Raw genomic sequence first — 14,583 nt, forward strand, 5'->3', positions numbered from 1 at the left:
TATCAATGCATTATGCACCATGATGTCCACATTCAACATATAAACATCTCATTCAATTGGCATTTGAAAAGTAAGCATAGCACATATGCACATCAATGTGTGGAATGACTAATCTATATAGCATATTCATGATGACATGACTAGATTAGATATAGGTAAATGAATGCCAAACAAATACCTTGAAACAAGGCCAAACGTCCTCTCCCCACTTACCTGTAGCGTACAAGGATTCCCGTTCGGTACAGGTGAGATCCGGAGCGAATCGGGTAGGATTTGGTGAACCTAACATAATTGAGCGGGGTTAGTACTTCACCATTTTAGAATCAAAATTAAGGAAATCCGATGTCAAAATCGTGTTTAGAACGTCAAAAGAAGGTCACACGTCCGATTTGGGTTCGATCGGACCTAAGGATCTCCTTCGGGGCCACACGAGTGGGTCAGACAGGTGGGCTGTCTACCCACCGGTTTGGGACCGGCGGGTAGGGGCCCGTCGGTTATACCCGCCAGTTGTACCCGCCGGTTGGGCCAGGGACCCTTTGCCAAGACCGTACCCGCCGATTGTACCCGCCGATTGTACCCGCCGGTTGTACCTGCCGGTTAGGCCAGAAGGCCCCCCTGCCTTCTCAGGTGGGTACCCTCAGGCGGGTAGGTACCCGCCGGTTATACCCACCGGTTTTGGCGGGAAAGCCACTGCTTCTTCTCCATTTTCTCCATTCTTTGGGGAATCAAATGGGGCTTTTCCCCACCCCTTCTTCACACCCTCAAGGTCCTATAAGATGGTTCTAACCTAGATCTAGGTTAGATTCAAGTGAGGGAAACCATCTTACCTTCTTTGCCCAAAAATGACTTCAAACCCTTCAAATCACTTCCAACTCACAATGCTTCTGCTACCTTGTCAATATCTCTTCAAATCCTTCAGATCAACACATAAATCATCTATTAAACCTTAGATTCATCATTTCAAAGGGTATTTACAAGATCTCAAGAAACCATACTCGAATCAAGGGTTTAAAGCTTGGGTATGGTGAATGTTCATAAAACCTAATTTTTCTTACCTCCAACTGTAGATCTAGAGTTGAAGATTACTCTCCCGGCACCGGAATGGTAAGATCGAGCTTTGGCGCCACTGAAGTCCTTCCTTTCCTCCTCTTCCTTTCTTCTTCCCTTTCTTTACTCTCTCCTCTTTACTTTTCTCACCAAATGTACGAGGGTGATAAATGGAAAGAAAAGAAATCATAAAGCCTTATATACTATTCCTAATTAAGTGAATAGTCTTGGATGGGTCACTCAGGTGGGTGGGTGTACCCACCTGTTTTACCCACCTGAGAGCCAAGACTCGGGATTTTGACCGGGTTCGGACCTCGGCTCGAACCCCACCCCAGGCATACGATGTAGCATACGTATATACCTTAAAATACAGATTTAATACCTGTTTTATCCATACATAGCCTTATGGTAGGTGCACGTACACGGTTTGGGAACTCCCGTCTCTTCTGGCACTGGCTCGGACTTGTCGGGCCAGCCGGTGTTTAAGGCCACCCGTGCCATCATAGCCCATAAGGAACCCGCTCTAATATCCTCTGGCTCGGTTCCTGCATGGTTAAACCGGTTCAACCGCGAAATCAGACCGGGTTTAAGAAGCGGGGTATTACACTAAGAATTCAACAAGATGAGACTTCAAGATTTCAATATTAGGAAACAAATGTTGAAATATGTTGGGTTCCTCTCACATGCCCTTTAAAGATAAAGATCGTCTCCAACTGCCAACCACTTTCCTCCCACCCTTCCAACAGATGCATGTCCAAGTCCTCCTAGCCTTTGCATGGGTGGGAGGTAAATTGTTGGATGCCTAAATAGTTGGAGAGGAGCCATCCATCTAGGTATATATATATATACATATAAATATATAAATATATATATATATATATATATTTATGAAAGTGTAGGGAGAGATAGCTACTTCTCCATCTAGATAGGGTTATCATTACTAGTCTCCTACAATGTTAAATATGTGACGATTTTATTTTGAGAAGTGAGAAGAAGAGAGGATCTGTACACCTATATAAATAGAGACACCCGACTGACCCTACTAGGCTTTTTCTTTTGTTTTCCCTTATCGTAATGCACAACCGGAGCTTAAAGAAGCAGTTTTTGCTTTGTCTCTAGTGCATTCTATTTGTAATAAACAATTAACCGCAAGTGCACAATATCACTATAGCCATAGATCGATCTCAAGGAGGTCGAGATGATCGATTTCTCACTGTTAATTAAGGTGAAGAAGCACTCAAGCAAAATTCAACTAAAAATAGGAATATGAAATCGCACCTAAACTAGGGACCTAAGTTGTTGCCCGACACAAATAGGGAAGGGATTTAAATAGACAGTGAAATTAAAAAAGAAACCTAACCAACACAACTAGAACTTAAAAACAAATGATATGGATGAATAGAATAGAGATGCCACTTGAGAATAAGATTCCACCATAAAATTAGATCAAAATCATGAACAAATGATAAAATCAATGCATGAAATAATGGCTTATGTCTATAGGAGATGTGGCGGACTATGTTAACATGTCCTATGAGTAGTGTTCATTAAACAGGTAATGATAAAAACATGAACATGTAAGGAGACACAACAAATACGGCGACAATAAGGCATATGTTCCAACCAATGGATGATATGCATTATGGAGAGGCATCTAATGTATGACCTAGACTATGCACATGACATTAAGCACATAAACTTTGATCATCAATTTTTTCTCTCTCATAGTTTCATCCTATTCCCAAATGGGGTGTTTAGCTAGCCCTGTAATAATAATAATCAAAAGACGAAAATGATGAAGAATATGAGAATGCCATTAAATAAATTATTGAAAAATAAATATATAGAAGAAGAACTTCCCTGTTAGATGAAGTTGACAATCCAATGCAAAAGTGAAACTTTTATCCTACCTCTGACTTCAATCTTCAATCCCCAACTCCAAGTGCATGCAATTTAAAGAGAAAAACAAAAGGGATTTAATAAAGAAAAAAGAAAAAAGAAACTACTATTTACTAACTTGGTTACAATGAAAAATCTGTTTTTGCCTATATTTTGCCCATTGTGTATATTCTGCCCATAGTGTCTATTCTGCCCACTCAAAGCCTTCTATTTGTAGATGAAGTAGGGTGTGGGATGGTTTTAGTCTTCAGCGGCAGCCAGTGTCCATTTCCTATCAAAATAGGAGAGTCCAAATATGAAAAGGATTGTAGGAAGAGAGAGAAGTGGTTTAGGAGATGGAAATCCCATATGATAATGACGGTTTGGATGTGAGAGGTTAAGGAGGGATAGAAGGTGTGAGATGGATCCAATGAGAAATCATTAGAGAAAGGCGAGGGAAATTAAGAGATGTGGTAGAGATTGTTACGCAAGTAAGAAAAGGGGAAGAGGATGATGTGGATATGTTATTTTTGAATTAATTAAATTTAAGAAAATCAACTCATATTCTAACTCGAGTCCAAATTAATTTTTGGCTGTATCTTTTCATAATGACCCCAGGTTGACCCGACCTGAGAATTATAGATAGTTCATTTTAAATTACAAACGAAACGAGCCTACTATCCAATATGTTTCGAAGGACTTCTCAACTTTCAAAATTACCATCATACCCCTATGCTTCTCTTCTCAATGGTCCGGCCCATTGACGTGTATGAAAATAAAACTTGGGCTTTAGGTCTTCAACGTTGGCTCTTCTCTAACTTGTTCTGACCCATAATGGTCCACCTCATATCTCCAATAAATTAAGTGATTTTCTGCTCCAATTGCTCCTTTGATCTTCTTATTTTAAGCTCCTAGCTTCTTATTCTCCTCTTCCACAAGAATGCAACTAAAACCTGAAAACACAAACAAACATGTCGAGAGCTCCGTTTCAAGTATTAAAAATATAAGAACTAAGGGCATATATTCACATATAAATATGCTCATCACATACACTAAGGTATCTATCTAGTGCTCACCTAAACCAATCAACATATATAGAGCATCAAGGGCCAAGGGCCCAGTGGAGTTGGTAGCCTAGTGGTGAAAATGCCCTCAACCCATCACCGCTCAAGTCGGCTGGTTGTGGATTCGACTCTTGGCATGCCCACTATTGCCCATTAGTCCTGCAGAAGCACTGCTTGCCATATGGGGGCTTGTCCTAGGGGCTATGATCACTACCATGGAGCACCCTTTTTTCATTACCAAAAAAAAAAAATCAGGGGCCCAGGGAACAAATAGGCATGGGGAAGAGTGAGAGGAGGGGCTACGAGCCCTCTCCCATTGTTGTTTGATTCCCTTGACCGACTATAATACAATAGTCACGATCTACTTTGATTAAAAAAAAAAGGCCTTTCTTTTTTGCCCTATCTATAAGGATACGTTGCGCTCTCCCCACTTCGATTCAAAAGAAAGATGAATGGCCTAAACGGCTTTCTATCGTAGTTGCAAGGGGGATTATTTGCCTTGATTACATGAGTACCACAGGCTACTTTCGATTGGTTTCATAAGGGGGTTATTCACTACAAGATATCAACACTATCTTAGATTGAACGACAATAAGATAAGTTGATGTTTAATCTCTAAGGCGGGTTTCCCCTGAGAACTGAATAGTGTTTGTCCAACAGTGGGAGCTATACTACAATACATCAAATCACCATCCGCGGTAAGCTCCCATCCACGAGATAGATCTGATGTTTACTTTACAAAAAGTAAATAGATAAAATGTTCCATCGTCTCCATCTTCAGAGTGCGTTATCGCTGCAAATATATCCAGTGAGCGTTACTCCAAGACTAAGCTCCATCGATCAATTGGTAGTGATCACAACGAAAGATATGCCACTGCTTCATTAGTATGAGACTCGAGAACTACACCTTGACATCACAACCAATCAAGATCTTATTCTACGAGAATCGAAAAGATATTAGGAAATCCCAATGGCTTGGTTAGTGGGATGAGAGTGGCTAAAGAAGGTCATACTTGACTTCTCATTCGATTGCATTTAAAAAGTAGTTTTTATGTGGCAATGTGGGCCACATTACCCAACACTTTGTACATGATCTAGCGAATACAAATATTCTGATAGATGTTACTCCGGGGAATATGTTAATTATCACATTCAAATATTTTCTTCTACTGCCAAGTGTCACTATACCTAAAGAAGGCTAATGCTCTCCTTTTCTTCGACTAGCCAGTGTCTAGAAAATGCCTATTGCTATTGGGATTGTTAATTGAAGTGGGTCTCGACGTCACTCACGTAGGGCAATTATAGACCCCTTAGGATTAGGAACTCTGTCTGGCCAAATCTTTAGAAATAAGAGGTTTGGCCACAACAAAGCAATTTTTTGGCCTAATCTCAAGAGCCCTCTCTCTCTCTCTCTCTCTCTCCCCCAATTGAGAGTGTATGCGTTAAAGGATCTCCATTGTTATCATTGGATTTGGAGAGTGGAACTTTTCCTAACAAGATTGCTGTTGTTGACTGTTCAGGTGGACCGACATGTGAGGCAACCAGATCTTCTCCGCTATGAGGAAAGCTACATCGAGGTAAACCCTAGACACCTATTTACATACCCGTTTTATAGGGATTATTTCATTTGCCACTCTCTTAGTGCACCATAGATTCCATTGGTAAACCAAACATGAACCTCTTTATGATGCAATCTACCATGAATCAACATCATCTTCATTATGCTCCTATTAGTGATGGGGCATATTTACAAATTTATATGTTGAAGTATAAGAGTGATTTTGTACTTCATGAACGCGTTGAAGTATACATAAAAAGCATGATTTGTTTTGTTGAGAAAAAGGAAGGTTAAAAAAAAAACCATAACCATAAGAACATAAGTTTTATGCATGGTTGTGATCGTACGGGTTGCTTTTTTTATGGGATGATGTGTAATACCATTTCTATCCCCTTATACTGGATGAAGGACTGAATTGTTTGCCATGTATCTACACAATCGTGCACAAAATTGGACCCTACCTATAATATACATCTAATTTTTCTGTCTTAATTAGAAAAAGAATAATAATAATAAAAAAAAAGGATAATTACTTGGACACCCCTGTACTATGGCCAGGTTGCTTGACACCCAAAACTATTGAACATATTACTTGAAGCCCCATGAAACCTAACGGTGTTAGTTTACTGTTAGTGGTTGAAATTGAAAAGATTATTTTACCCTTATAAGGTTAAAGGGTGTTTTTTTTTTTGGATAATTACTTGGACACCCCCTATGCTATGGCCAAGTTGCTTGACACCCTACACTATTGAGCATATTACTTGAAGTACCATGACCTGACGGTGTTAGTCTAATGTTAGTGGTTGAAATGAAAAAGACCATTTACCCTTGTGAGTTATTCAACTAAAACTTGTGAAGTTAAAATGACCAACTTACCCTTTAAATGTATTAACCTTACAAAACACAAATCAATTTAATTAGTGGGGGTAGACACCCAATTTTGTCATCCGCCCCTAGAATGATGATTTACAGAATATGGGTGAAGTTTACGCTTCTAATCAGAGGTTCGGCCCTTCAAAGTGACTTGGACCCAGCAACAACCTGAAACCCTAATCCAGCCTGAAACCCTAATATGGTTTGGGACCTCTACATAGACAATCAGGCTCAATCTTTTAGCACATAATATTAGCATACTATATACTGAAGAATTGACTCTAGGTACTTTCTGATGGTGTGGCAATGGTATGAAAAATGATTGTCGGAATACCCCTCATTTGCAATAGGGCAAGAGTCCTTCCTTAAAAATCTCAAATTTTAGGAACCAAATATGAACTTAAAATCCATAACATTTGATAGTTCTCGGAAAGACGATTCTGACTATATGTGATGCATAAAAATCGAATCATTGGATCTCCTAGAATCGATCTTGGAAGTCAGAAACCCTAATTAGGGCAAAACAGACCCATTTTGGTCAAAGATTCCTGATGAGCCCACCAATTTCTTGATGGCCAAATTTTTGATAGGCCTACGAAGAAACTGACATGACCTCCAACTTTTTAGAAGAATTTTTTCCCATGGGGTCCAAAATGACCATTTTATCCCTATCCCTTGCCAAAAGCCTGTAAACAGGGTTCATTTTCCCATTTCAAGACACACCAGGAGCTGGGAAGCTCCAATATTTTGAAGAAAATACTCTCTTGATTCCTTTATCCTCCCTCAACCAAAGATTCCATCAAATTCTCTTGCCTCGATTTGCATGCCAAACCCCTAAAAATTATAAAAAAAATAATAATCTAAAATAAAAATTCTAAACCCCTTGGTAACCCCAAAAATTCCTTCCTAAACCAACAGATTCATCAGATTCTCCAAGATTCCCTTGTCTCGGTTTTCGTACCCAAAATTTCAAAAAAACAAAAAAATCTAAAAACCCTAATCCTTAGGAAGCCCTAGGTAGCCTTTATATTCTATTATGAATTCCTAAAATGTTCCATATTCCCAAGATTCCTTCATATTCTCGCGGGTTCCCGGAACTCTACCAAAATTCCCAAAAAATACCCAAAAATTCCCAAAAATTTTCCAAAGCTTTGAAAGGTCATAAGAAGTCCAAATTCTCTGAGGAAAAAAAAGCAAACAGTCAAATCCACCTCCGCTTGAGCTGAGGGACACTCACCAAAGTTTGTGTTCGCAACAATAGGGGCCCACCCCACTCGACCTAAAATAAGGGTCAAGCATAGGTATATAATCCTTTAACTCAGTAAGCAGAATGTAGAATTTTAACTTATATGTGGTAGTGTACATAATAGTGTAACAATAACTTAGTCATGCATGTAGTATAGGGGGGAATGTTCATTCTCAAGCATCTAGTAGGAAGACCGGTTCAACAGGGTAGAGTGGGTACCTAACACCTTCCCAACTCCACAATCTGACACTTAGCCTCATCTCTGGACAAAATCAATTTTTGGGCCCTTTCCTTATTAATCAGGTCCTAAGCCCTAACCCTTGTTGGCGACTTCAAATTTTATGTTTCTCAACCCCGATATTGGACCATCATTAATATGCCTTTTATAAAATACCTAAGGGAAGAGAGCCCCTGCATAATAGGCCCCACGTATTTTCGAGCAGGGATGTGGTGGTGAGGGGCCCGCAGATGCCCGGAAGAGGGTCGAATCCTGACTGTTACCCTTACAGTGGGTGAAGGGATTCCCCTTTCACTTGTCTTCTGAAGCAAATTTTTCACAAAACCATATAAAAATGTAGGGTATATTCAGCACTAAGGTTTTCCATTTCAACCACCATCAGTAGACTAACACCATCAAGTTTCATAGGGCTTCAAGTAATATGTCCAATAGTTTGGGGTGTCAAGCAATCTGGCCATAGTTCAGAGTCTCCAAGTAATTAACCCTAACAAAAATATCAGGATGATATCCAAGGTTTCAAAAAACGGAATTGAAAAGGAAATTGATCAACGCCTATTTTGATCCAAATCGGTTGGAATCGGCCTAAAATAGAATATAATCATTAGGAATCTGCTGATTAGAGGTCATGGCTAATTTCTGATCCAATGAATCCATCCTAATCCAAACCACGTGTTGATGGCCACAGACACCTCTCCCCCCGGCCCCCAAAAAAAAAAGAAGAGATAATTGGACTAAAAAGAGTCTAACCTAGTCGCTTTGCCTTCAACAAATCAAAATGTCTAATTAGATTTTTTTGTGACAAAGTTTTTCTTCACCCATGGTGATGAGAGAATATTTTTATCCACCCTATTTATTCTTCTCATTGGATTGGAGAACAATAAAAGGTGAGAATTAATGATGAAGTTGAATCATCTAGTCACATCACCATTGGTGAAGAGATTCTATCTTCACCCTCGGTGAAGGAAACTAATAAAATATTTTTGTAATCTGGTCTGAAGTCTGAACACGATCACTGGAAATATTTTAATCGGTCCTATGGATTGGGATCAAATTTATTTCCCTTTCCAAGGATTATTTAGGTATCTCTGTATCTCTCAAACTTAATTATTATTTACGCTTGTCTATTTTGAGCTGAAAAAGGGTAAAATGCACCCTGATGTAGATCTTCAATTAGATTTATTGAAATGAAAACAATGCTCAAATGCTACCAAACCCATAAATTTTCCTTCTCTGATCTGTTCTTAACTGAAATAAAATCACAATTCCTTCACATAAGGTGCAAAAAAAAATTAAGAATCACTGAGATAGATTGTTATTCAACTATAAATTGTGAACAGAAAGAATGAACAAAAAATGGTGAGACAAAATTACCTAAGGAATATGATAGAGTTTAGATGGTTTGAGATTGTTAGTAACATTGAAGTACTTCAAGGTCTGAATCCACTTCTCTTGATTCTTGAGCAGATGAACAGCAACAGTATCTGGCCAGAGCTCATGTGTACATTTAGTCGCCGGTACCGGAAAATTGTACATAGACCACTTAGCATTATATCTGTTCTTCCCCCTCTGACCATACCTCATCCAATCGCCAAAAATCCTGTCCTCCGGTCCTTCGGTGTGGTTCACTGGCACGTCGGAGGTTCTAATCCATTCCACAATGTCCCATGAGATCAGATATCCCATACCAGACATGTAATGAACAAAAGGGTTCATACTAGAACATGGAATTACATAACCATAGTACAAGTCTTCTCTAGGCAAAGGCTTTACGGACTCTACTAAGCTATTTAACCTTATATATATATCATCATCAGCCTTCATCACGTAATGGTACGGTGGGTTTGGGTCGTCGGCGGTGCCGGAAAATATCTCCGGCAAGCTAGAGAAGTATGTATAGGTCTTACCTTTATTCATATTCTCTGTACAATTGAGAATAATGATATCATTGTAACGCATGATTTCAAGTGCTACTAAGACCTTTTGATCCTCCTTTGTTAAGTTACAAAACACAAACTTGACATCCACTTGTGCACTGAGGGGAACTTGTTGTGTACCATAGATGAGGCGGAGGAAGTGGCGGCGCTGATACTGATCCGGTAGTGTTAATATTCCGAGTAGAATCCGTAATTCCGGTGCCGGAGAAGTGGAAATGTTGTTGGCAATGGATGTATTGGTAAAACATGTATAGAAGTTGTTGGAGAGAGCTGACCAGCCAAGCTTTACTAGACCTTCAAATCGGAGTTCGTTAATGGATGTTATGATGCAAAGGAAGATGAGGAAGAAGATAGATGAGACGGCGAAGGTTAGCCGTGGCGATGAGTGTTGCCGGCTGTCCGGTCTTGGAGCCTTCATGGTGTTCAGAATTCAGAAAATGAAGTTGGTTAATAGATAGGGAAGATGAAGCAGAGGACATGTGAGGAGTATCTGAATATATGTAATTCTAAATTCCTAAAGTTTTCTTAGGTACAAAGCATGTGTGGGCAGTTTTGAAGTTTTAATTTTTCTTTGCTTAGGTGTTTAAAGTTGACTTTACCACGTGGAAAGAATGTTGTTGTGAATGGACTTATTTGCCCTCTATCATGTCCACAAAAGACCTCAACCGGGAACCATCCTAGTACTGTCTCGCAAAAACTAGGTATTGGACTACCCCATTTACAAACGAGACAGTATTGATATTTGATTTTTAGTGATGGTGCCCTTGCTTTTAATTATTGTTAATTATGAGAAGCTTATACTTGATCTTACAGAGTTTGAAGAAGTAAAATAATAAAATGGTTTCATATTCTAAATTGTTAAAGCAAGGCGCACTTTAGATATCATAATAGTGAGAAGATCCACAACAATAATAATGAGACAATTTTCCTACACCGGTGGCTGAATGAGCCAACGGCATGGATGTGACCCCCTCCCTCCCCCTGGATCTGTGGCCCGAGGCCATGTGGCAAACAAATTCATATTCACCATGGCCTTAAGAAAACTTGGTCCACAATGATGTAACCATTAAATTTATCCTCCCTTCTCTATATTGCCTATAATCATTTAGGAATCGGTATCATCTCGTCCCATGAATAATTGGGACCAGGACCTCAGTTAAGTCCGTTAACTAAATGGGACAGTTCTAGAGTAGGCATCTTTGGTACCAAAAACCAGTATATACCTGTCCCAAATACAAGAAACTGTCGAAATTGACACCATTAGAAATAGGACTAAGTGGTGGCCAAGGGAAAGGATAATTTTGTCATTTCATATGACCTTTTTCTAAAATCAAGGGATGGTCAACTTAAGTTTCTTATCAAGTTATGAAATTAGGGATTTTTTTATATATGTTTTTTTATTATTGTGGTTTGGTCACTTTGCAACTTTGAAGAAGAGCGAAGCCCGGGAAAAGGGTGGGTGGGGGGTGATGCTGTGATGGTGGAGATACTCCAAACGTTAGCGTCAATTCAGCCACTGTACTTTTTCTTCTCTCTAAGGGTCTGGTCAACTCGTATCGTGATCAGGTATTTTTGCATGAAACAAGGATATGGCTTCTAGTCATTGCCTAACCTCTCGACCTACTCTGCTTTTCCCATCTCGGTTCGGGTAATACCCATCTAATATGAATCCGAAAGGGAATATGGGTAGTAATGTTTAGTTCTTCTTTTGTTCTTCATCACCTTACGTATGGAATACGTGTTCAGCCCATTCATGTGCATGGCAGGTTCTGAAGTACTAGGAGAAAATAAATATCACTAGGTGTTGTGACAACAATATGGGTTCACCGACCCGACCCCACCCGACTGGGGATAAACTATTCCCACCCTGTATGGACGTGATTTATTAAAGCTTCGGGTCAACAATTTTTTTTCATGAACACGCTTTTCTTGTTTAGTGAGTACTCCACCATCTTAAAGAAAACCTCTCTCTCTCTCTCTCTCTCTCTCTCTCTCTCTCTCTGTGGTAATGGGGGTGGGAGTGTGCGTCAGTGCTTGTGTTACACTTTTGTTTCCCTATAAATGCGGGTGATCGTTCTTGGAACTCTAGATTTGTGAGAGGAATTGAAGTGGGGTACTATTTCTTTATATGTGGGCGACATGGCTCTAATTCTCCACACAACACAACTCTCACTAGTTAATTTGTGGTTCATGGGATGGGTAGCACAGATATATGATAATTTTCATTGTGAAAATCCCACTTACTTTCAGCGTCTCTTTCTGCCTTCTGCATCACAAAGCTTTCTTTTCAGTCGTGGGATGATTCTCTCTCTCTTTGAAAATCCCATTCCTATTGATGCTTCCAAAGCCACTACCATTAGCCCCACACTGCACAGGTCTACACTGCATTTCAAGGGAACCTCAAATATAATGGGAAAAAGCTGTGCACGTCGCTGAGCTGCCCAGCCTGGGTCACTCTCTCCCTCCCCCCAAGCCCCTCCCCTCCAATTATTCATCCAAGTAACTATGTGAAGACCCTCCTTTATGCACCACTTGCCTGGGCTTCAGCCACAATTCCTTGGCCTTCTCCCTAACCTTCCTTCCCTTTTACTCCCTCATTCCATCACACAATGGCTTCTCATCCAACAGCTGGGATCTCCACTAAATTGAGTCCCATGGGATGGACAACCCTGCTCCCAATCCAACCACCACAAACTGTTCAATGGTTGCTCATCCATCACGGAACATGCCAGGATTAATAGATACCCCCATTGGGAAACCCTCCCAACACTCGACTTCTAACCACAATGGCTCAAGAGCCCACCTTTGGAACATAGAGCTAGTCTCTAGAGGAAACTCTTGAAAAGCTTTCAACTCCGCCATGTGAACCAAGAATCCGGCTAGCCCAAGCTCGCTGAAGAAGCAAGAAACTTGTGAGGTGTATCTGGCATGGGTAGCCACACCAGGGCCAACCAAACTGCATGTAACAAATGTAAGATATATGTGATTATATTTAACCTGATAAAACATGAATTGTAAAAGCATCAAGCATGAGTGTTGTTTCACTAGGTTACACGGATGAGAAGTACAACCATGACGAAGATACAAGTCATGACAAACATTACAAGCCACGTTAAACATGAAGTCTTGGAACTTTCTGAAAAGATCTGCATTGCTCTCTTGTTAGCATGGCCAGTGCTTGCCAGGCTACTCTCCACTGCCCTCTCTGTTGAATCAAGTACCTGCACTCAAACCATGACAAATTTGAATGGTCTATCAATATTAAATTTCTTTCAAGTTATATGTTCTTGCGATGAGAATCACATAGTATGAATGGATAGTAATAACTGTATAGGTGGGCCCTGCACTTCACCAAATACAGCTGTAGTGCCAGGGATTCCCACAGTTTGAGCTTTCCCACGAGAGAATGACTATACACATTAGCAGAAACAAAAATAGAATTGCTAGAGGGTTGTAACATACACAAATAAATTTTAAATATCAGTTCCTTTCAGCTGTTCAAAACATACACCAACAACCACAAAGGTAATCAAATGCTAGGTTTACAACACAATTGTAAACCAGATACCTTCTCTTTCTAGATCAGATGAAACCCAAATTTTGTGGTCAAGAGACCACAAGGTCTGCTTCTAATATGTCAAATTTCAACCCAAACAAGTTTTGACAAGTGACAAAATAGAGCTTTGAAAACCCATAACCGTGAGAGAGTGTTGGGAGTATGGTAGGCATGCATGGACATACATGGGGGATATTTGATTGAATTTGAGTACGAAACTAGACGCATAGCTATGAGATCATGTCCTCCATCCAACAGTTGGAATAGCCACATCATTGTCCGTATGGCACAACAAGAGTGGGCCAAGTGGGAAGTCCTTACAAGGTGGCTCGTGCAAATTCTTTTTGCCATCTCCCTTGGGCGACCCTACCAGCAAAGTCCCCTCTAGAAATCATCTTGATTCAAGAGTTTTAAATCAAAACTCAGTTCTATATTTGTTCCGTAAGAAGTTAGTTCCAGCCTCCTGATTTCATCATTGCGTTCCATCTTGAGTAACTATCGGTTGGAATCATTGGACCCTTGAACTACCAACATTCCCTGGGAGTTCGTGTCAAACCAATGTTGGAGAAAGTTTTCTAGTTTGATTTTTATTGTGTGATAGAAGTGGTTTTAAATTCCAGACTTGTCATTCTTCTTTGAACTTATCTACCCATATGTCCTAAGGTCCTCTTTTCCAAATGGTCTTGATTGTGCTGGGAAATTAGAGTTTTGCCATCATTCATAATACTTGAGTTGTTTAAATGTTTGGGTGGGCCCATAGCAAACCCAAATAGGGTATTGTGACCCATGTTCGCATCACTTTCTTCATCCAAATATGGGTATATCATGCAGAAAAGTGGTTTCCGTAATCAATCACAATGATTATCGAACATCAAAAATTTCTTTGGCATGACTCATCCAGATATGGAGTCCCAACCTTTGCATGCTGACCATATGACCATGCTGCTGTATAAGGGCTAACATTAAGAGTTACAGCACTCTTTAAGGTTCTATATTCCGAACCACTTTGTCACATCAGACTGAAGAGAGGAAAATGGACTGCCACTGTGCCACACTCCAACCAACTATATGACTGTGATCCTAGTATAAAGCTTCTTTTATCCCCACTTCGTCACATCAAATTTTTGCTATGCAGCAAAGCACTAAATAATTATGAATGACAATGATGATGTCAGGAGAAATACAAGGT

General features: G+C 40.0%; 2 protein-coding genes across 2 annotated transcripts in view; both read right to left on the reverse strand.

Moving 5' to 3' along the window:
- Nucleotides 1–9,106: 9,106 nt before the first annotated feature.
- LOC122070386 lies at nucleotides 9,107–10,354 on the reverse strand. The gene has a single exon (XM_042634532.1). It carries the CDS (start codon nucleotides 10,254–10,256, stop codon nucleotides 9,276–9,278), a length of 981 nt encoding a protein of 326 aa, XP_042490466.1. The 5' UTR covers nucleotides 10,257–10,354; the 3' UTR covers nucleotides 9,107–9,275.
- A 2,447-nt stretch (nucleotides 10,355–12,801) lies between these two features.
- The window catches only part of LOC122070378, a 33,004-nt gene continuing 31,222 nt past the window's right edge, over nucleotides 12,802–14,583 (reverse strand). The window contains exons 8-9 of the mRNA XM_042634523.1: nucleotides 13,191–13,248; nucleotides 12,802–13,064 (exon numbers count right to left, since the gene is read on the reverse strand). Coding sequence (XP_042490457.1) covers nucleotides 12,883–13,064; nucleotides 13,191–13,248 — 240 coding nt within the window. The 3' untranslated portion in view covers nucleotides 12,802–12,882. The remainder of the gene's footprint in view (nucleotides 13,065–13,190; nucleotides 13,249–14,583) is intronic.

The sequence above is a fragment of the Macadamia integrifolia genome, unplaced genomic scaffold (genome assembly GCF_013358625.1).
Source record: "Macadamia integrifolia cultivar HAES 741 unplaced genomic scaffold, SCU_Mint_v3 scaffold90, whole genome shotgun sequence".
NCBI lineage: Eukaryota > Viridiplantae > Streptophyta > Magnoliopsida > Proteales > Proteaceae > Macadamia > Macadamia integrifolia.